The sequence below is a fragment of the Protomyctophum parallelum genome, assembly GCF_964188405.1.
Source record: "Protomyctophum parallelum genome assembly, chromosome: 15".
NCBI classification, from domain to species: domain Eukaryota; kingdom Metazoa; phylum Chordata; class Actinopteri; order Myctophiformes; family Myctophidae; genus Protomyctophum; species Protomyctophum parallelum.
The window spans coordinates 10,154,384-10,176,980 of record NC_139710.1 but is presented as its reverse complement, the minus strand read 5'-3'; the positions used below and the strand labels follow the sequence as shown (position 1 = coordinate 10,176,980).

General features: G+C 42.0%; 1 protein-coding gene across 1 annotated transcript; it reads left to right on the top strand.

Annotated features, from left to right (window-relative positions):
• The first annotated feature begins 872 nt into the window (after positions 1–872).
• On the top strand, positions 873–22,167 carry wscd2 (WSC domain containing 2). The gene is made up of 8 exons (XM_083784999.1): positions 873–1,332; positions 4,729–4,843; positions 7,586–7,770; positions 9,968–10,089; positions 11,717–11,891; positions 14,628–14,792; positions 16,701–16,901; positions 20,299–22,167. The coding sequence occupies exons 1-8, from the start codon at positions 948–950 to the stop codon at positions 20,649–20,651; spliced, it is 1,701 nt and encodes a 566-aa protein (XP_083641125.1). The 5' UTR covers positions 873–947; the 3' UTR covers positions 20,652–22,167.
• Positions 22,168–22,597: the final 430 nt, after the last annotated feature.

Sequence of the window (22,597 nt, the reverse complement as noted above, 5' to 3'; positions counted from 1 at the left end):
TCCAGAGCCCGGGCAGAGGCATTTTGGGGCTGTTCTGGACAACCGTGGATCCGACCGACTCGCCACCGGGCATTGCACCCCCTGTGGTGGGGTGGAACGCCTTTTTCTTATTTGAAGTCGTTGTGGCGAACGGTCCTCGAGTTACGTGTATTACAGTCATCAGATGTACAGACACACAGAGACTGCATTTATAGTTAGAAGATACTGGTTAGTATATTGTACAAAAGCTTAGCCATACATTTGCAGTGTTGCAAAGCAGATGTCGCTTCGTACTTACTTTTTCGCTAAGCTGAATTTATGTTTTGTCTCTCTTTGCACCTGCAACATCACTTAGGTGTGTGGTTTTTCTTGTTCTCATTCTTTTTCTTGTTCTCATTCTTGCAGATGGTGAGTCATGACCTCCCTCCCAGATTGCACCAGTGAATGGCTGGTCACGCAAAAGGCGAGGGGAGCTCAGCCAGTAAATATAACCTTCATTAATCTGAGCTGAGGGAGAAAGTGCCACAGTAAAGCTGGAATGGCATCTCTGTAGGTTGAGGACTGGAGTGAAAGCGGTGTTCAGTGATCATCTTTCACTCTGAGCCACTCACCTTTCATGCCATGGCCCTGCGACTAGTGCTCGGGGCTGGGCTGTCAGAGGGAACGTAGACTCAACGAGGACACCGTCGTCTAGCACCACTCTCTGACTGACTGCACCTTTGGATAAGGACCTCAGCCTCATGAGCCTGAGCAGGCACACAAGAAACTGCTACTTGGTGTGACCTTCACGCAGAATTGGATTAAGATATTGCAGCCACTGCTCTCTCTACATTTTAATTGGCCTTCTTGCAATGCCTCTTTGAAGGGGACAGGGGGGGGGGGGGCGACACGGCTGTTACGGTCTGCTACTTTATGAGTCTTCATCACGTACTGTGTGAATGCGTGATTAAGAGGCAGGGGAAGGCAGCATGGCCAGGCCTCTGCTGAAGATACAACGCTATTTCCGCAGGAAACCTGTGCGCTTCTTCTCCCTCATCCTCCTGTATCTGACAGCTGGCAGCCTTGTGTTCCTTCACGCTGGCTTCGTTGGGGAGAGCTCTTCGCGAGTCAGCGGGGGCCCAGTGGTTTTGGAAATAGGAGGCCGAACATCGCCCTCAGACAGCCGGGGGCTGGGTGTCATGGGTAGCAGGGTGATTAAGGAGACTCGCAGACCTGGTCGGAGGTATGGTCCTCCATGGATGAAGAAAGCCACACAGAATGGCCAGGACATCAGGGGCAGGGGGGGAGACTACACCAGCAGCTGGAACCGTGCTCTCAAAGGACGTAATGCCAAAGACACTGATGATGGAAGAGGTGGGTCATGTACTGCTAATGGTTCTCTGCCAGCCAACACTAGATGCACTTTCGCAATACTGCAGTGGTATTCATTTCGTTTTGGCAAAATCCCCAGAGTTGCTATCAGAGCCTCCTCGTGCTTCTCTCAGAATCATAATCATATTTAAAACCCGTTTTGTTAAATATAACATTGATAGATGGCAAGATGCAACAATATGTTATATAGAAATTATATATGCTAATTAACATAGGAAGATAAAATACATTCAATAGTTACCTGCATGGGGCTGTTTTCACGATTTTTCAAAAATAGCAGACATACAAGCTCGTAGCGCGCCACCGAGTGGCGCGCTACGAGCTTGTAGGTCTGCTATTTTTCAATAGCTAAATTATAACCTAATGTAAAAAACACCAAAAGGGGTTCCCGCCCAAAATGGGGTTAGTGACCTTTCACCTTTTAACTAACTTAAAGAGACATTCTGACACGCTAATCCATAAACTCCATAAAACAATTATTTATTGATCATTCCTTTCAGAGATGGTACAGAAAATTGAATTTTGTGATGTGAATTTGTGATGTCATGATAATAATCAATACAGCCACACTATGCCCTCAAAAACATTTCATGATATACAAAAAAGAAAAGAAAAAACAAACATTTTGGAAAAACAATAAGGTCAGAGGTGATACATTTGTGAGTGGTTCTAGTCTATGGTGGTTGCGCATTGCAACTGCTTTCCAAAGCAGATGGCTTTTTGAGCAGATATATCTCTAGTCTTGGGTAAAATTGAGTTGTGTTCAATTTGTGGCCCTTAGTGTGTGTACCCTGTCTGCAGTAATTAACCTCTTGGAAAAAGAGTTGGCACTGTAGTGAAATGATGGAGATTTAGTTTAGTGTTTTGGTTCCACGTGGCTCCCAGAAGCAGCTGGTGATATGCAGTGAGAGCCAGGAGAGATCAGTGCAGTGGAAACTGAGAGGCCTACCTCTCTCACAGGCTGTCAGGGTATTTCTCTTCACTCACCCATAATAATGTCAACATGGCTACTGCAGACCATTGTTGTGGTCGGCTGTGACAGCATCACATTTGAATTCTCACCTGGATAGAGAGACACAGGAGAGTTAGTAGTGGTCGAGTATGCAGAATTTGCATTATTTCAAATTCAAATAACTTTTTTTTTTTTTCAACTTAAATCTTATTAATTTTTCAAGAACAGAAATAGACATACAAGGACATACAAAAAGCAAAAAGACAAACAATTGAACATTACATTACATTATGTGTTGCCAACTCAACTAAAAACAGTAGATCTAGAAATATAGGCATCTATGTATCATAAACATGGATATTTGTGTCAAGGATTCAAGGAGCATATCTTTTGTTTACATTCAGAGAAAAATAACAAAAAACAAAGCAAAAAAATAAAAAATAAAAGCCAAACATTCTGGTTCCTAGCTCACCTGTTGTTCAGTTGTATAATCAAACCATTTTTCCCATTTGTATTCAAAAGACTCTCTCTTCAATCTCAAATTAGCAGTCATTCTCTCCATGTCGAATATTTCTGAGACTATCTGGAACCATTCATCTATGGAAGGAGGATCTACCTGTAGCCATTTCCTCAAATTACAGTTTTTTAATAATATTTTTTATCCCACAATTTTGCAACCCATTTTTCACCTGGTGCTAATTGCCTAAACTGTAATCCTAGGCACTACTCTCCCCATGCCAACCTGAGGAACGGCCCAAGCGGAGGTCATGCTTCCTTCAATGCATGAGGAGTGAGCAGGCCGCTTCTTATCACCTGACGGGGGCGGGGGAGTTTCCCCGGGAAGGACGTAGTGTGTGGAAGGAACATGTTATTCCAACCAGTTCCTTTCCCCTCCATCAGGCGCGCCGGCTGGCCAGGGGAAGGCAGTATAGACTAGACCAGGGAGAACGTGCAAACTCAACACAGCTAACATAGTATGTTATGGGTACACTGCACCCCCCCCGCACCCCCCAGTCAGCATCAAGCCTAATTTATGCTCCGTCTTATGAAGGTGTTGAGTGCCGAGAATAGCAGACCACAAGCTCACAACACGTCACATTCACATCAGAGTATGAATCGGTATGAATCAGGCTTCAGAACGTCGCCCTCCTCAGGCCTTAATTTATTTTTCCCTTTCCTCCTTCTCTTCCTGAAGTAGCCCCACAGGACCACAGATGAGTATGATGAAAGTGCAATTAAAGGCATCAAAGCATTTCTCCTCTCCTCGCTATCCACCAGTACTCTGGGAGTGCACTGCAGCTGGCTTCCCAGCGTTTACAACTCGGTCATGCTATGGTTACATGGTTAGCAAGGATACACAGTAGTCAGACACTCAGACTATAGTACAGTGGTTGTTGATTAAAGACTTATTATGACCCAGTGGATAATATGAGTTCATTCTAGGAAGTATACATATTGTAGAGCACAGATTTAATACACAGATTGTGATGTGAATTCAATACCATTATGAAAAACTAATCACGAAAATAGCCACTCATGCCCTATTTTATTCTCTCAAGCTCTACAATGCGTTGCAAACTGAGCTTACATGTATACAGTATCTGCTATTTTGTTTGAGATCAAAAATGTTTTTTTTATTATGAGAAATTATGAGTTTTGAAAAAGATTTTGGGATGCCACGGTGAAAGTACATACCACTAGTTCATTTGCATAAACCTGAAAATATGGAATATTAACTAAAGTGCAGCTGCATTTGTATCGGTTTCCTCTGTAAAGCAGATTAGTACCCAGCTCAACAATGGTTAGGAGGAAGATTATATCAGAGGTCCTGCAGCACACCACATGCAGCTCAACCCCAGACCTTTTAGACTATTACAATTATAATAATGCATCAGGTTAAGACTACGTCCCTCCCCCACTTAGCTATTAACAGAGGTTTAAGGGGGTAATGGGCAAGATGGCAGAGCACAGATGGTGGGAGAGGTTTGGTGATGTTTTGAATCGTAGAGCCTGTGTAACGTCAATGAAAAGAGCAGCGGTTTAATGAGCAGGAAAGAAAGGTATGGTAGGTTTGCTATGTGAGGAGGAACATTATTGTCTCTCGCTATCCCTCCCCCACCACACACATCAGACCACTGCCAGGGAAATGACTGCATTACAGAAACGGGCCACTAGGAGGGGTTGGATCTTTATAAATAAATTAGCACACTGCTCCAGTTAGGGCTCTGTTCACTGAGTAACACTGAGTGTTATATAGCGTTAAGGTCTTTCAGTGGATATCATGGTCTAATATACTCGCCATTTGTCTTGTCATTTTAGGGTCCATTGCTTCTCGCATCTTTCTTTTTAAATTGTGTTATTAATACGGTGTATTGCTTGTGTCATGTACTGTATTAACTTGAGATTTGTTTAAAAATGTTTTCCAGCTAAGTACATTGGCTGTTACATAGACAACATACAGAAAAGAGCACTGAGGGGTACATCCTTCTTGGACTACAAGAAAATGACTGTTTTCCGTTGCCAGGACAACTGTGCAGAAAGGTACGACTGTGACAATCAAAAGTATACACCTTCTCTTTGAAATGTCTCTCCTTTAATCTTCACTTTCACTATAACGCAAAAATAAAACCTACAGCACATGTAAACACGAATGGATATGGAAATCGATGGACCTCAGTGCAACTGTGCTCCAAGCCTCCACGTCATGCCTTCCTCTCTCTCCCTGCCACCACACTCAGAACTTTGACTTCTTCCCCGAGGAACAGATGCCTTCATCGAATGTTTCCCATTACACCTGCCACCGATTCACAGATCCACAGAGAAAGGCGAATAAAATAGAAAGAAAGTTTGCAGCAGTTTGCAGCAGTGGTGGAAGCTTGATTGACAACCATGGGCAATTACCATGTATGATAGGTGTGCTATCGAACTGCATTCTAGCCTGACCTAAGATGTTAGGTTTCTGGTCTAGAGGGGCGGGTCGCGGCTGAGATTTGCGCACGCCCTGATTGGTTCACCGATCTGTCCGTCAGCTCCGGTCCCTCCTCTCCCCTAGTGCAGCATAGAGGTGGGATCGGGCCGACTTTATACTACCCGAACCGAACCCGTCACCGACAGCTTTGTGTCCAAACCGAAACGAGCCCGACCTTAATTATTAATATATGCGCCTGGCCCGTGCCCGATACCCGACACTTTTGTTTTTGAGGAAGGCACTTTAATAATTCCACTGACAGCATACAGCTTGCCTGGCTGTTACCTTTAGACATATTATGCCACACTATATGTCTTGTAAATTACCATGAAAGGGGTCCGTTTTATATAGCCTAGTTGATTAATAAATAGCTATAGTATAACACGCCGTGCACACTACAAAGCACACTGCACAGCACTGTGTGCAGTCAGTTGCATACACACCGTCATTATTACACACACACACACACACACACACACACACACACACACTCCTGCAGTTTTATACCAGCATTGATGATTGATTTGACATCGGCAACTCTGCATTGGCAATATTTAATCCACACAGCTTGTTCGTGCAAAGTTGCAAACTGCTATTCAATCAAACAATCCGCGCCAGCGGGAGGCGATTATTGGTAGCCTAATTTGCCATGGTCCATGGGCAGGATCAAGTAACTACTCAACTCTTCACTGTTCAACATCTAATAAATCAAACTATTTATATTAATCCAAAAATTTCACATGGGGCTACGTTCGCTGCTGCTGCTGCTGCTTGCAGCATGTGCGTTGCAAGCTTGCGTTGTTGCAACTTGCAAGCGGTGCTGCTGCTTGCAGACAGAGCATTGTCACGCTGCACCACCTTAATATAAAGGCTACTCTAAAGTGCACCATGCGTCCTGGTTAACCAGGAAACACACAGAGAGACAGACTAGTCGGATCGTTTTTATTCATATTTACACTTTATTTTCTATATATCAACAGCATGGTTGCCCGAACCGAAGCCCGACGACCAATTATGATAATGAGCCTTACCCTAGCCCGACCCGTCGGGTACCGACGGGACCCGTCGGGTTTCGGTCGGGTATCCCAGCTCTAGTGCAGCACTATATCACATCATTTGGAGCGACGCCCACGCAGAAGGGTTGACTCCCACTTCTAGACCAGAGCGGCCAACACGTTTACACAGTCTTTCATTTTTTGCACTGACGAAGATGAAGTCATATATGATGAACAGGTGCTAAAAAAAGAGTTGACAGCTCTCACCCCCTATACCAGGAATATGAATTAGAGTTAAAGACCCCCTGTTACTAAAACCAACAGGTACAAATTCTCATTCATATCTACCTCCATCCGGGCCATCAACAAGGGAAGCAGGAGGAGGTAGATGTAGTTACACTCGGTGCACTTTCTATTTGCACTTTATATTTAATGTAACATCTGTATCTTGTGATAATGTTTACGTATGTTTGTTGTTGTTATGTATGTTCTACTGTTTGTAATGTCTTTTAACTTTGAGCTTTTAACGAAGTGCCCAGCTTGGGACATATGAAGAAACTTGACCTTGACCTTGAGGCTAACTGCATTCTAACGGTTCTATTCCCTTATTATACAGATGTATGTCTGCATAGAAAGTTATGTTAAGTGTATCTACTGATATACTGATATTGATATCTGATATTCTGTGCTTTACGTCTATATAAAGCATTAACCAATGCATCTGCTATGGCAGTGGCACTTTTTGATTACCAACATTCCCCTACAATGAAATGTAATGTCTTGTACCCATGGTCAGAGTACCCGTTGTACCGTCTGGCTGTCTGTGCCCCTTTTATGCCCATACATGGAGTTCTCTGTATCTGGCTGTCCTTGTCCCTTTTATTCCCCTATGGAGATCCCTGTCAGATGTCTTCAGTATCTGCCCTTATATAGGCATGCTGATCGGATTTGGGATCTGGACAACTGGATCTCCATAAACATGGGCATAACGGTTGGAATGACGTTCCATGGACAACCGAAAGTCCGACTTCAATTACAGCACAGCACTCACTCGGATCCTCTGCGATACACATACCAAATCTGAAGTTGATCTGTTGTGCGGTTCTCATTATTGAGAGATACACGAACAACAGATACACACATGCACATACGCAAAGATTTTGAACATTTATAATAGGATGGGCCTGTGAAGGATACATGGTCAGTGTCAGACACTGTATGACGACGACTCCAAATGACTATTTAAGGGTCGAACTGCACGGCCTCTTTCTTTCCAATTAATGTTAATTCACCATTCCTACCTGTCCTGTCTGTGTCCAGAGGTTACCTCTATGCAGGCTTGGAGTTTGGGGCAGAGTGCTACTGTGGCCACAAGATCCAGGCTCCAAATGCCTCAGAGAGTGAATGCAACATGGAGTGTAAAGGCGAGAGGGGCAACTTGTGCGGAGGAGCCAACCGCCTATCCATCTTCAGGTTGGAGCTGAGCCATGAGTCAGCGCGACGCTGTGAGTTGATTCTTCAACCCTATATAAAGCTACTACACACTAAACCTTATTGTCCATACTACTACAGTACTACACACTAAACCTTGTTGTCCATACTACTACAGTACTACACACTAAACCTTGTTGTCCATACAACTACAGTACTAAACACTAAACCTTGTTGTCCATACTACTACAGTACTACACACTAAACCTTATTGTCCATACTACTACAGTACTACACACTAAACCTTATTGTCCATACTACTACAGTACTACACACTAAACCTTATTGTCCATACTACTACAGTACTACACACTAAACCTTATTGTCCATACTACTACAGTACTACACACTAAACCTTGTTGTCCATACTACTACAGTACTATACACTAAACCTTATTGTCCATACTACTACAGTACTACACACTAAACCTTATTGTCCATACTACTACAGTACTACACACTAAACCTTATTGTCCATACTACTACAGTACTACACACTAAACCTTATTGTCCATACTACTACAGTACTACACACTAAACCTTGTTGTCCATACTACTACAGTACTACACACTACACCTTGTCCATACTACTACAGTACCGACTGCAAGTCAAATGAAGTCTGGAGTTCAACAAACACATGAACATGCCACACAATGTGTGCATGCTTAATATCCACACTTTTCCTGGGCCGTGTGTGCTCCAGTTCCTGTCAATTTGATCCAATGAAAGCCAATGAAACTGGTCAGATGACCAATGATATCCAATGAAATCAACAGGAACTGGAGCACACACAGCCCAGGAAAAGTGTGAATAGTGCGACCAAGAGGCAGATTTTTGCTAAACCAATTGTGCACCACCCGATCACTCTGACACAGTCACAAACTTTACTCTGTCTGCATTTCAAGCAAACATGCAGCGCTGTAGTGTAGTGATATACCATACAGTCTATATGCGTTGTATTCAGACAAAATAAAAATGTTCCCTGCTAGCAAGGCTAAGCAAGCAACCAGAGAGCTCTAACCCTTCTCTGTTCCCTCTCTACCACTCCGCTGCTATCCAACCATCAAAAAGACAGCTTTTTGGTTGGCTTTTTGGTGACGCCACCAACATTGGGTTGGTGTGTTGGGGGGCTTAACACTAAGCTACTGACTTTTAAAGGTATTACATGCTGTTTCATATTGACCATATTCAATCATACGACAGACATGTACAAGTACAACAGCAAGGGCATTTTGTTATGCAAACACAAGATAGCACTGTAATGTATAATCCAGCTATATACAGACCAACTACAAAAAAGTCCAATGATAGACTGTATTGACTGAATACAGAACATAGTTAGCTTAGGTGATTTTAGAATATTATTTTTCATTTTGGATTAAAGTCACAGTTAGGTATGACCCGCTCTGTTGTGTTTACTTCTTGAGAGCTGTGCTGCCTAGCCATGGTCTGCATTATAAATACACAAGTCTGCCCCAGGATCAATGACGGAAGGAAGGAACAGCTCATTAATAAAAGACACCAATTCTAAGCTCCTAGTAGTTTGAGACTGGTGTGGATGTGGTTTTGTTTAGATTAGCACCATGTTACTGTCTCTTTGAAAGGAAATGGATACTCCCTGCTATTGTGTTTAAGGAAGTCAAGCCCACCAGATCAGGGTAACGTGCACATCCTCATCAACTCTTCTCACACCACAAATAAATCCTTGCCTCGACCCCTTGCTCACAGCTCATTGCTGTTTGTTTACTTAAGAGTGGCGTGGAACCACACTGTTGGGTGTTTTCATTTCCCTTTTTTGTTGTTTTTGAGGAAAAACGCTGATCATAGCTGTCAATGTTTTGGTGTTAACCCCTTACCCAAATTGTCATGTGAGCCCTGCTGAATACATGGAAAAGGAGATGCAATATGATAGGTGTAAAATGTTTTATCATTTGCAGAGCAAATACTCATGCAGCCACTACATGTTTTTTCCCCGCTGCATTTTTAATGACATGCTGGTGAACAGTGTTGATTTTGTCAACTACCGGTAACTACCGGTAAAAACCGTTTCCTGTCAGCCTACTGTCTGTCCCTTCGAAAAACCAATAAAAGGCGTAAGCCGCAAAAAGAATATCTTTAAAAAAAAAAGAAAAGAAAAGAAACTACCCTCAATTATTAAAACAACATTATTATCCGTTTAGAGCTATTTTTCTCTGCTCTCTGTGTTTCAGATGGGAGTGCAATATTCAAAGGATGTTTCCACAGGCCTGACAATGTGACCTTGGCTCTTCCCATCAGTACAGTTATCCAGAACATGTCTGTGGACAAATGTGTGGACATGTGCACAGAAAAGGTGAGGAACAAGGGTGAGCCCTTAAGACCTCATTTTCAATTTGTAGTGTCTCGATTTTCTCACACTTGTTCATTAAAGATGGCATTCCTTTATTTGGACAAAGAATGGGGACACAGGTACCCGTCAAAAATAGAATGAATTGTTGCATTAATTGCAAATTAAAGACAAAACCAATGGATTTCTATACCTGCTAGCTGCCACTTGCTTGAGCATGACCCACATATATTACATAACTGTACAAGTAAGTACACATGTATAAATACAAATACATACATGCTCACAGATATTATACACAAACAGATGCCCGTGGTAACTGTAGGGATACATACAGTACCCGCTCAGTGGCATACCCCTTTCATTGGCTCTTCTATGAAAGAAAACCCTAACCTAGGCCATCAAAAAATAGGAATTTAAAAAAATCCAAAAAGGTAGCACATCCAAAAAGCGGGGGACAAAGTACTCACTTTTCCATTTCTTTATTGGCACACGCCAAAAAGGAACGCTTACGTGTTTCGGCTATGCAGCCTTCATCAGAGCATTCACATCAAGTGAATTCAAGTCAATTTATACAAAACTAACCTAACCTAGGCCATCAGCCTTTATGCAGGTATCTTTAGGGTAGTTGTACTTACAGTTGGTGTGAAGCCATGTCTGAGTTTCCCTTTTCTATGGGTATTTCAACATGGTCATGACATGCGATTGGTTTAAAAGGTTGAGTTAAATAGTTCAATGTGGTGAACATCTTAAAGCACATCCTCATAGCACAAAGCCTGAGGGGCTTTGTACTGCTTCCTCTTTTCGTTTCCTCGAAAAGTCAAAGCATGCGCCGCCTATATGAATTAAAGACACGTGACTTCAAGGTTTTAATGATATTTTTTATCCAAACAGTTCTGCTGATCGATCCTCCTGTACATCCCACTTAGTTTACTGCCTCATCCTATTTTTCCCTTATCTCCTCCTCATGTAACTAATTGCTGTGCAGCAGCTATAGTTGTGAAATTGTTTATTTGCGGTAAAGACATTCTGAATAGTTTAATCATCATTGAGGATGCCAAGTTTGCAAAATAGGGGTATGTGAATTTCTTTAGGAGTCTTACAGCGTTATTGGTGAATGGATTTCAGTTTAGACTAGTTTTACTGACCCAAACAATGTTTCAGTAACTGATAAAGGGATAAATAATTATAACTAGAAAATACTGTTCCTGAAGAAACTGTGGGCTCGCTGTGTTGGTAGCCAGTATATAGAGTTAGAATGTTGGTAGTGTTAATTATTATTAATGTTAAGGGTGTCGATAATTTAGGCTTTGAGTGCCAATTCTCCCATTATAAAGAAAGAAATAATTTGTAATTCTATTATGCATGTAATGTGCATGTCATCACCTGTACACCAGATTAGAGGAATTTTCTAAATATGGATTAAATATTTTTTTTGAATTCCCAAGGGAAGACGTCTTGACGCCCGTGGCATCCATTACTTAATAGACAATTAGACGTCTTGACGTTTATGGCTACTAAACAGTTTTAACAACTTTCATTATAACATTATAATTCCTATGCATGTGTGAGGAGGGAAAGCATTCATGTGTTTATGTCTTCTGAATGACCATTTCCTCTCCCGGTAATCTAGGAGCAGTCAATTGCTGTCCTAGCTGGAGACAAGTGTCACTGTGGGTTTCCAACAAAACACTTCTCCCTTCATGAGTTGGAGGATGAGGACATATGCCTTCACCGCTGCCAAGGAGAGGAGTTCGAGAGCTGTGGCAATGAGGAGTACTTTGTAGTGTACCAGACACAGGTTCAAGGTAATTGTTATGACCGTATTAGTATTATTTTAGTTGTTGTTGCGTTTTTCCCCTTTTTTCTCCCCAATTTGGGTCGTCGTTTCAATTATTTCCTCCTCATACACATTTCTGTGTGTTGTCACTACTGACTTTTTCTTAGCAAAAGGCCGATGCACACCTCAGAAGGCTAGTGACAGGTGCGTATATTAAAAAGGGTATCTTTGAAAAACAAAGAAAAGGTCTGTCAGACACTTGCCAAAATGTTGCTCCTTATTACGTTGACGTTTCGGTCGATTAGACCTTCATCAGGACAGACAATACACGGCACAATAACCACCAAACATTTATAGACCACACCCCCAGTGAGAAGGTCATGGAGATGCAGGTCATTGGCTGCACAGATGACCAAAACCCATAAGTGAGTCACTCAAAACCATATTAGACCCACCCTAAATAAAGAAAAGGGTGTATGCAATCCCATAATGCAAAATACAACATTTATCAGGGTCAGGGCATCACTAAAGCACAAAGGAAAATATGACAGTGTAAGTCATCCAGGTCTTCAATATCTAAAAGACAAGAGAAGTCATATTAGTGGACCCAAAAGTTTAAAAACACAGTGAGAATACAATATTATAAGGAAGCCACAAAAGTACAAAAAGGTAAAAGCTCAAATATGTCCTACTGACTGCCAGTGTAGAGCCCCACCAGGACGTAGGGCCTGCGTACCACACCAGCCCGTAGGATTACATGCAGTAACAATAATTAGTTACCCTCCCCGCCCTCCCACCTTCCTTTCCACCGAACACGGGCCAATTGTGTTCATATAGACACTCAAGCAAGCCGAATGCGCCACGGTGGATTCAAAACCCAAGACTCTGTGGTAGTGGACACTGGCAGCTATGTGTTAAAGCTGTAATTCAGTTATGATACTGGTGTGTACATGGCTGTAGTGATGCATTTGCGTGCATGCGTGCGTGTTTGTGTGGGAACGAGAGAGAGAGATGCATAAACGTGTAGGTTTCAGAAGAGTGTAGTCTGAGAATTCCTGTTTTGGACGTGCAATGCATCCTGAAACCCTTCCGTTTTTTTCATTACACTGCAGATTTCTGCAGACGAATACCAGAACGCTCGCCTCATTGAGGCACCTGACGTACAGTCGGCGTAACTGCTCTGCCTGGTATTCCTAAACGTAACCTCAGTAAACTATGCCTAAACGGTTAAACCTAACCTTATTCCTAACCTTAACCTCAATAAAACGGTGCCTAACCCTAAACGTATTTCTTATTCTCAGTAAAACAAATACAATAATGCAAGAACCGACCCACCGAGCGGGCGCTGTGAGGTCGGCAGATTCTTTTTAGGGCGAGCATGTGTTAAGGCGGGCATTCCAGTTACCCAGCAGAGCACTGCTGGCATGGAGCCATTTCCTCTCGCACAGGTGCACAGCAGCACCATCAGCCGACTGTTTGTGTGCGGTGTACTTTTTTAACACATGTAAACCTTGACATTTAATCTGACTGATCCCCTGACATTAGTCTGTAATACACAGGACAACTCAGTTTGGTGTCTAGGTTTGTCTCCACATTCCATGGATGTAGTCACAGTCAAGAGCACTGTTGACAATTCAGTTCACACGGTGGCAATTTAGCTTCTGACACCCTAATTACGTACTATAGGAGCAAAATAGCTGCTGTTGTGGCGACGGCCAGGCAAGCAATACCTATACATATCCATTCCACCACATTATGGAGCAGGCTGTTGAACAAGATACTTTTTCTGTAACCTACAGGTATTTCCGCTAATATATTAATTTTACCCTTGCATGTGCTGTATGTGGCTGGTGCAGAGATGCTTTTTTTTCTTGCTTTTTTGTCAAAACAAAACAAAAAAACACCCAGTGTCAATAGTGTAATCCTGGACACTACACTCCCTCTGCCAGCTCTGAGCAACGGACTGACGTCATGCTTTAAAAGTCTTTCAACAGAACAATCAAGTCAAGTCATGGTTGATTATACAAGTCTCAAGTAAAGTCTTGTACAAATCTCAAATTTGATAACTCAAGTCTAAAGACTTGCAACAGGAGAAACCCAAACATAAGTGAATAGTGAATACTATATTCTATGCAGATATTTTAGACCCTTTAGTCAATTGAGAAGTGCACATGGACATGTACATGTTAACCTTTCACATTCTTAACAACAGAGTATAGCACATAACAAACCAACACTGGAGTCATTGTAAGAGGAAGATGGAAAAGGAGAACTTTCATTCTGACTCACTGATAATAGCTAATGTGAGCTTTTCTTCTAAGGTCTTCCACTGACGTAGGATAGGCTATCTTTTTAAACAGCTGCCAATATTTCACAATCATTAAAACCACAAGCCACCATCAGATGATCAGAGCTCAGGCTGAGTCAAAGCCCTCTAATGTCTTTCCAAAGCGGATTCATACAGTACTACTCGCATTAAAATTGAATTATGCATGTTGACACTTCGATCATCATAGTGTGTTTTAAGTAGTGAAAGTAATATTTTGAGTTAAAACAAAAACTATTGTGGAAAAAGTTCAATTTCAGATAATAATCATTGCTATAAAAGTAAAAGTTCCTGTCTCTCCTTAATTCATGTATACATTAACAGGAAAATAAGAGAATACAAATATAAAATGTTATTGTATGATGTTGAGTTGAGTTGAATTGCGTTGCGTTGCGTTGCAATGGGTTTATATAATCTGATGCCCTTTGATACCCTCAGATAACCGATGCATGGACAGACGCTTCCTTCCCACACGTTCCAAACAGTTGCTGGCCCTCGCCAGTTTCCCTGGGGCTGGAAACACCTGGGCTCGACACCTCATAGAGCTAGCTACTGGTTTCTACACTGGCAGTTACTACTTTGATGGCTCACTGTATAATAAAGGTAGGCTTCAACATGGGACCTTTTGATGGTCCTTTGGTGCACTGCAGCAGTCAAATGAAGACTACTGCTATGCACCAATACATTGGTCCTCATTCACAACGCAGAAATACGCCCAGGTGTAAATGAGATGCGTAATGATCGCGTATTTATCCGTCCGATCAAGCTGCGATAAGCTCCCGTGTCATTCAGCGAAGGTGGTGTAATGATAATCAGTGCATGTGTGCGCATCGCACAGTGTGCCTTTTCCGCCTCTTTCCCAAGCGATTCGCCTGGTGTCGCCTGGTTTAATGGAACATCCACGCCCATTCCACACCATATAAGGCAACAGGAAATATCTGAATATCTGAAATAGGTCATCATTACAGCCTGCAAAATGCACTGATCCAGTGAATGCGGTGCTCTGCGATGCATGAGCTTGTAGAACAGTTAATTTTGACAGCAATGTCAACGGACTGAACGTTATAAAGTATAGGCTACTCTCATGACCAACTCGTTCATTTATTGATTTAAGTTCAAGCTCAAGGCTATATCCTATAGGCCTACATGGCAAATACCTATAAAGAGCCATTTCTATTGAACAATTGCACACTCGCCTGCAGAGGTAAAATAGATATCCGATCAGAGCTGCATATCAGAGCTGCATTGATTCATGTGGGGAAGTCCGTCTTTTAGATTAATATCATCTCACTGTCATCTGTCTGAATGCCATGTGGAGAATGGATTTGTTCTGATCGTGGACACGTAGACATAGCTATTTAAAAGGTCAAACATATGGCGGGTAGCCTCTTCGTCAGATGTAAGTGGTTCATTTCATGATGTCGTCATATTAAAATGATTCGCACTGATGCCATTAAATAATGTGGACTTCTATTTTTTATATAGGCCTAATTAGCCCTATAGTGACTGTCCGTCTGCTGTCTGTCTGTCAGACCGGTATGTTTGTGAACGATATAGAATGCCCGTTGGGCTTACATTAACCCATTCTGACCGGGCACCCATTTTGGTGTCGGCATCATGTTATGCTTTAGCTATTGAAAAATAGCAGATCTACAAGCTCATATCGCGCCACCAAGTGGCGCGATACGAGCTTGTAGGTCTGCTATTTTTGAAAAATCGAAGACATTTTTAAAATCTGATCTCAGGTCAGAATGGGTTAATAATGAAACTGTCAGGATATAATAGACATTTTTAGAATCTGATCTCAGGTCAGAATGGGTTAATATAACGGCACTACACCGCAGTGTGAATTTCACCCAGATTGGACTTGGTTCAGCGGCAGCATGCTGCAGAGCGATCTACAAAGCTCACAAGCTCACAACTCGTTGCACTGCGAGTAGAAGGCTGCTGAGAGTGAGCCGCATGCTAGAAATATCCTAATAAATAAATAAAAAGGTGTCAGGCTTGCGGGTGATAATTTTTTATGTGCTGACCAATATTGGGGACCCTACATATTTTATTTGAGGTGGCGACTATTAATTGATTCAGCATGAAGACTAAAGCCTGAATAAATATACGCATGCCTTGATCGCGAGTACACTACCCTCAAAGCAGACGTGGAACTGAGCGGAGTTTACGACCAACGGAAGTCAACGTCAAGTTCAAGGCGATGGCCATGAATTCCCACGCATTGTGGGAATCCTCGTAAATGCCCGTCCGCTCACGCTCCGCTCACGATTTGAGCGTAAACGCCGTTGTGAATGAGGTCCCTTGTGTCTAGGTTTGTGAGTTTACACTATCGTTTGTGCGTCTTTAAGTCAAGACACTGGAACTGAGCGCACCATTCCATTTATTCAACATGGAACATGACATGAGACCAACAGACCATAATATTATTATTTACAACAGGCCAATTGCTCTTGCACTGCACTGGATTATACAGTTATTTTGCATCATTTCATTGTTCCTCAGGTTTTAAAGGGGAGCGAGATCACTGGCGTAGTGGGAGGACGATCTGCATTAAGACACATGAGAGTGGAAAGAAGGAGATCGAAACCTTTGACTCCAGCATCCTGATGATCCGGAGCCCTTACAAGGCCCTCATGGCAGAATTCAATCGTAAATATGGAGGGCACATTGGCTTTGCCTCACAGGCCCATTGGAGAGGGAAAGGTGAATTCCTGAAGTTATGGGGGGTAGGGGGACAGTGCATGTAAACATGGTCATGAAGTCATGGGGGGTATGGGGACAGTGCATGTAAACATGGTCATGAAGTCATGGGGGGTAGGGGGACAGTGCATGTAAACATGGTCATGAAGTCATGGGGGGTAGGGGGACAGTGCATGTAAACATGGTCATGAAGTCATGGGGGGTAGGGGGACAGTGCATGTAAACATGGTCATGAAGTCATGGGGGGTAGGGGGACAGTGCATGTAAACATGGCCGGATTGAGATAGATTCAGAAGCTAATTTCCATCCATAGTCCCATATCTCTGCTGTCGCTAAGAAACCACCTCCAAAATGTTCATTTTTCAGAAAATGAAGAAAACCTTATATTTTTAAAACAAAGCAATACTGCAAAGTTGGTATTCTGACTTTGTATTATTGTAAGTTACTTGCACGTGTCATTATATTATCACCACTTTACCCGCATCCAGCTCAATTGGAGATACAAGATTTTCTCCTTCATTATACCGATAAGAATAAATTAAAATATTACAATAACTTCTGCAAAGAGGGATTCGCGGAGACGGAGTTGCAGTTTCAGTAAACTAGCGAGAGAAATGCTGTATGAACTCATTTCTCGTCACATTGCTCTCCTCAGCCAAACACTACGTAGAATTTAGAAATAGATGTAATTGTTTTCGTAACATTAGCGTTAACTGCCTCGCTAAAGTGTGTTAATCTTCTGCTCTGTGAGTCTGACTGCAGCAGCCCTGTGGCACGGGGAGAGGGGTTGGAGTTAGTTGCTTTTATAGACAGCTTGAGGAGGCAATCGAGTTGAGGTCATAGAGTTGATGTTCTTTCCGAAGCGTTTTTTGCCGGCTGCGACCGTCTTCCTGTGTCTGTGGTTAATTCGATTTTTGCCTGAGAGAAAAAGAGATGCATGCACAGGGCATCTCACACGCTAAGCAAACAGCAGCACACTTTACTTGACATTTCCCTTGGTTTCTTCATTTATTGGTCTAGTGATGATGTGATGATGTAAGAATGAAGAGAACATATTGTAATATCGTCGAGCAGCTTGTTGTGAGTCAGCGTGACATTGTGTAAGAGACCCCAGCTGAGGCATCTCTGTGCACTCATTGCTGTCAAGGGAGGCTGTAGGCCACAGGGAATGATATAGCTACTGACCGTTATTATACCGCTATTATATTTTAAACTATCTTACATTTTTTCTGATGATTTATTTTTCTCAAATATAGCCACCGTTGACATACTGCCATACTGGTGCAGGGGTAAAGTTCCTGCCCACCACTGTGGACTGGAGTATATTGTATGGTCCATATTGTACAACATTGACTATCTTATATTGCATTTGAAACGGGCGGAAAATGTGCGCCAGTTCAGATCGCAAAGTCATAGGCCGTGACGTAGGCGAAACTGCTGTTCCCCACTGTGCTTTCTGGTCCTCATATGTTCTCTGGCACCAACATAGACTCCTTTCACCATCTTCAATGTGCTTGCATTCTTTTATTTACTTCAATTTTGCTAACCAGTACCAGTACCCCATCCTCCTAGCATCGCACCTGCTTACATTTCTGAAAGCCGCCATTAGTCACTGCATCCGTCTAAAACGTGTATTTCTCTTCAGAAGCGTTAATATTGTAACCTCGACACAGCATAACATCAGAAATGATCCGAGAACATCCGCATTGTGTTCTGTTCAATCACTGTGGATACCGCCTACATTCTGAGAAAACAGCCTTATAAAACGGCCCAGAAACAGTATTTTTAAACATTACATAATACATTTACCCAAACAGTTGCTGAGATTGAGCAGGCATGCACGAGAGAGGGGTTGTTTATTTGTAAGGAGTTGCTCACAGATCTAGTTGCACAGATGGGGGAAGTGTTTATATTGCGACGGGACATTATAGGTAGGACTTATAGGTATTATATTGTGACACACAGACTCGGCAACGAGCTGCGCACAGGACGCAACGTGAGAACGAGAGAGAGAGAGAGACCCTCCACGTGCGATTAGGGGATATTACGTTCTCCTCAGACATATACATATCTTGCTAACGTGAATATAAGATCTTTATCTGGTTAATTGCGGGAGGATGCAGGATTTTGCGGTGCCCGCTGGTTTCATCTTGACCGCCTGTTCCCGCCCACAGGTATTTGGCATATAGGGCTCTAGCGTGAACCTCTAGTACAAAACAAGAGGGGAATTGGCAATGACAAAAAATTTAAACAACATTCTACAACAAGCATAGGTGAGATATTTGGAAAAGAAGAGCCACACAGACTAGGTGGACTGAACATTGTGATATAAAAGAAGAGCCACACAGACTAGGTGGACTGAACAGTGTAAAGAAGAGCTACACAGACTAGGTGGACTGAACAGTGTAAAGAAGAGCTACACAGACTAGGTGGACTGAACAGTGTAAAGAAGAGCTACACAGACTAGGTGGACTGAACAGTGTAAAGAAGAGCTACACAGACTAGGTGGACTGAACAGTGTAAAGAAGAGCTACACAGACTAGGTGGACTGAACAGTCACACAGACTAGGTGGACTGAACACTCACACAGACTAGGTGGACTGAACAGTGTAAAGAAGAGCCACACAGACTAGGTGGACTGAACAGTATGATATCCAATTGCTCAAAAACTGGCCAATATTCTATTCTGCCCACCATGGATGGCGCAAAAGATACCTCCCTCATTATTCTGTAAAGACAGCTGATTTGTTAACTCAGCAGACCCTTTGGCAGCGGTGGCCGAACGGTTTGCGGAGCGGTCTTGATATCGGACGCACGTTGCATTGAACCTCTACCATGAAATGTTCTATGAGCAGGGCCTGGCTGTAAACAAGTTATTGAGCTTAGTCCAGTTACCCTGGGTAAACATAGTACCTTTCCTTTCCTTTTTCCCTTAAGTTTGACTTAGTTTTAATATCCCCTTTTAATACCAGATACTTGCTAATGCAGCACAATTCTCACTGGCCATTACTTTTATGGCCCATCACTTCCTGTGGATCATTATTATTGTAAAGAAATTACGAAGTGAGGGGGGGTTCTCCAAGAAGTGGTCCTAAGGTCTAATTTAGACCTGGTTGCATGCCGCGTTGTGCACCAAAAATAGCCGATCTACTAGCTCTCAACACATTGCATCAGTAGCTCAGCTATTTATGGTGCGCGACACCGGCGCACAAGTATAAGCATGAATCAGTAAACTGTCTAACTTCAATGTGACCTGTCTGAGGAAGAACTTCATAAGAAATGACTGTGAACATCACATTATATAATTTATCTCCATTAGTACTGGACATTTAGCTGTTTTTTGTTTCGTTTCTCGCGTTCTTGCCACTTATGGAATTTCATTTTTCTTTTTGTTATACAGAGTGGCCTGAGTTTGTGAAGAACTATGCTCCATGGTGGGCGTCCCACACCTTGGACTGGCTGCACCAGGGGAAGAACGTCCATGTGGTTCACTTTGAGGACCTCAAGAGGGACTTGTTCTCCAAGCTTAAGGGAATGGTCCTGTTTCTAGGTCTGGAGGTTTCAGAGGACCGTCTGCTTTGTGTCGAGGGTCAGAAGGACGGCAACTTCAAGCGATCCGGCCTACGGAAGCTCAACTATGACCCTTATACTCCTGAGATGCGTGCTGACATTGACGAACTCATCAGGACAGTCGATTCTGCCTTGAAGAAAAGGAATATGTCTGGGGTTCCAGAAGAGTACAAGCCAAGGTGATATATGGGAAACTGCTTTTTTTCCCCCTTTCCAGTAATTCATTCTCTCTTCCCTCCCATGTAATTTTTGATTGATTTGGACAGCAACTTCATCCTGCTCATTGTAATAGGAGTGGTAATTACTTGCTGTAGATTGGGAGGTAATTTAAGGACTTAATGAGGAACTCTTAATTTCCTGCTCTATGCACATGTACTGTATTGGTATGTGACTATGTGGACATGCCTTAACATGAAGAAGCTGTGACTCGTTTTGGAAGCACATCTAAGCTCATTATGGCTGGATTATTTTCAGCCGTTAAATAAAGTGGACCTCATCTAGAAGTTGTATTAACACTGTAACGGGTGTTATATGAACTTATTTATATGCAGAATATGAATTGCAATTATGGAAAATGGTCTGCTGCTATCACAGGCATACTGTAGACATCAATCTCTCTTTTGTACATGTATGCAATAATATTCCCTCCAAACTTCTGAATTTAATGTTCAACCTTTTTGCTAGGTATAAAACAAAATGCAATATGCAGCCATTTTACTATAATGTAAAGTTATTGAATTTACAGGATTAAAATCTAAGGATTAGATTTTCAGTCTTGGAAAGGTAAAGAACACTATTCTAATATTCCTCTATGGCATTGGGTTGAAATCATTTTAAGAACATAATTTATCTAATCTCGATTTATTTTTCTTAACACTGGACTAACTGCAGAAATCCAAAACACATTTCACTGTGCAAGTTTTACCCCAAAGATCAAGTATTTGGCATTATATTCCAATTTATAACAATAAATAGATTACCTCTAGTAGTAGTATTCATTCCATCGTAGTTTTGATGACTTGTCCTTGAATGAGCATAACAATGTTCTCTTTTGGTAGTTGCTTTATTAAAATAACTATACAAAAAATACCCATTTCGTAATATTCAGTTCTATAACAGTACATAGAAGTGTGAAGCATTTCATTTTGTTTCTGCAGGCCCCTTCTCTGTGCCATTTGGATTATTTTATGCCATACACTTAACGCAGCCATGCAAGACTTGCAATTAAAGACTTCCATATGAATCATATATGTATATTTTTATAATGTCTGCAAAAACATGAAAAACAAACTAAAAAAACAACATTCTAATGCAAGAGAAAATGGGAGAAATAATTTCTATTTTTGACACATGCTTTATCTTTTCGTGACTCTAGCTCTCACAGCTGGCACTTTTGGAATACGGGAGTAACATTTGAATGTATTTTATATAGAATGAATGTAATGTGATACGGCCCAATAAATAAGAGAAGAACCTAGTATAATATTGTTTATGGTAGTTACAATTTCAATGGCATGTTGCGTAACACCAGAAATAAATACCAATACAATTTCAATGGCATGTTGCGTAACACCAGAAATACAATACCAGGAGGAAGACACACTTTGTAGTTCAAAAGAGAAAACATCATATTCTGTCAAATTAACTTGAATATTATGCCCAAGTTTCTCCTGTTATTAAATTATATTTGATGATGCAATTGCCGTGCCTATTTTTGTATTGCAATTGTGCACATGTACCTATCTCAATTCTTGGTATAAAATAAGGTGTCATTTAATGCATTTACTGGAGAAAGGCAATTACACTAGATTTTTTTAAACTTGTGTGTAGTGTGAAATACATATGTCTTTGTGTGTGCACCAAATAACAACATTGTAGCTATTAGATTTCCATGCACTGAATGAAGACGAAAGTCTCATTAGACCATGTTACAGTTGAATAAATGAGTGTGATGACCATGATTTTGTTGAGGAAATGCAGAGCCAGATCACTGAAAGCAACTGTGCAAAAATGGATCAGGCCGGCCCAGGCCGTAGCGTAACGGTCTGGGCATCGGACTGGTAATCCAGTCGCAGTGTGCCGCGGGTTCGACTCCCGGACCCGACACGGCCTTTACTGCATGTCATCCC

Bases quoted from the DNA above. Each gene is read 5' to 3' on its own strand.
- wscd2 (XM_083784999.1), top strand. From the start codon at position 948: ATGGCCAGGCCTCTGCTGAAGATACAACGCTATTTCCGCAGGAAACCT. The intron at 11,892-14,627 runs GTAATTGTTATG...TGATACCCTCAG, and splicing joins GTACCAGACACAGGTTCAAG to ATAACCGATGCATGGACAGA. The intron at 14,793-16,700 runs GTAGGCTTCAAC...ATTGTTCCTCAG, and splicing joins TGGCTCACTGTATAATAAAG to GTTTTAAAGGGGAGCGAGAT.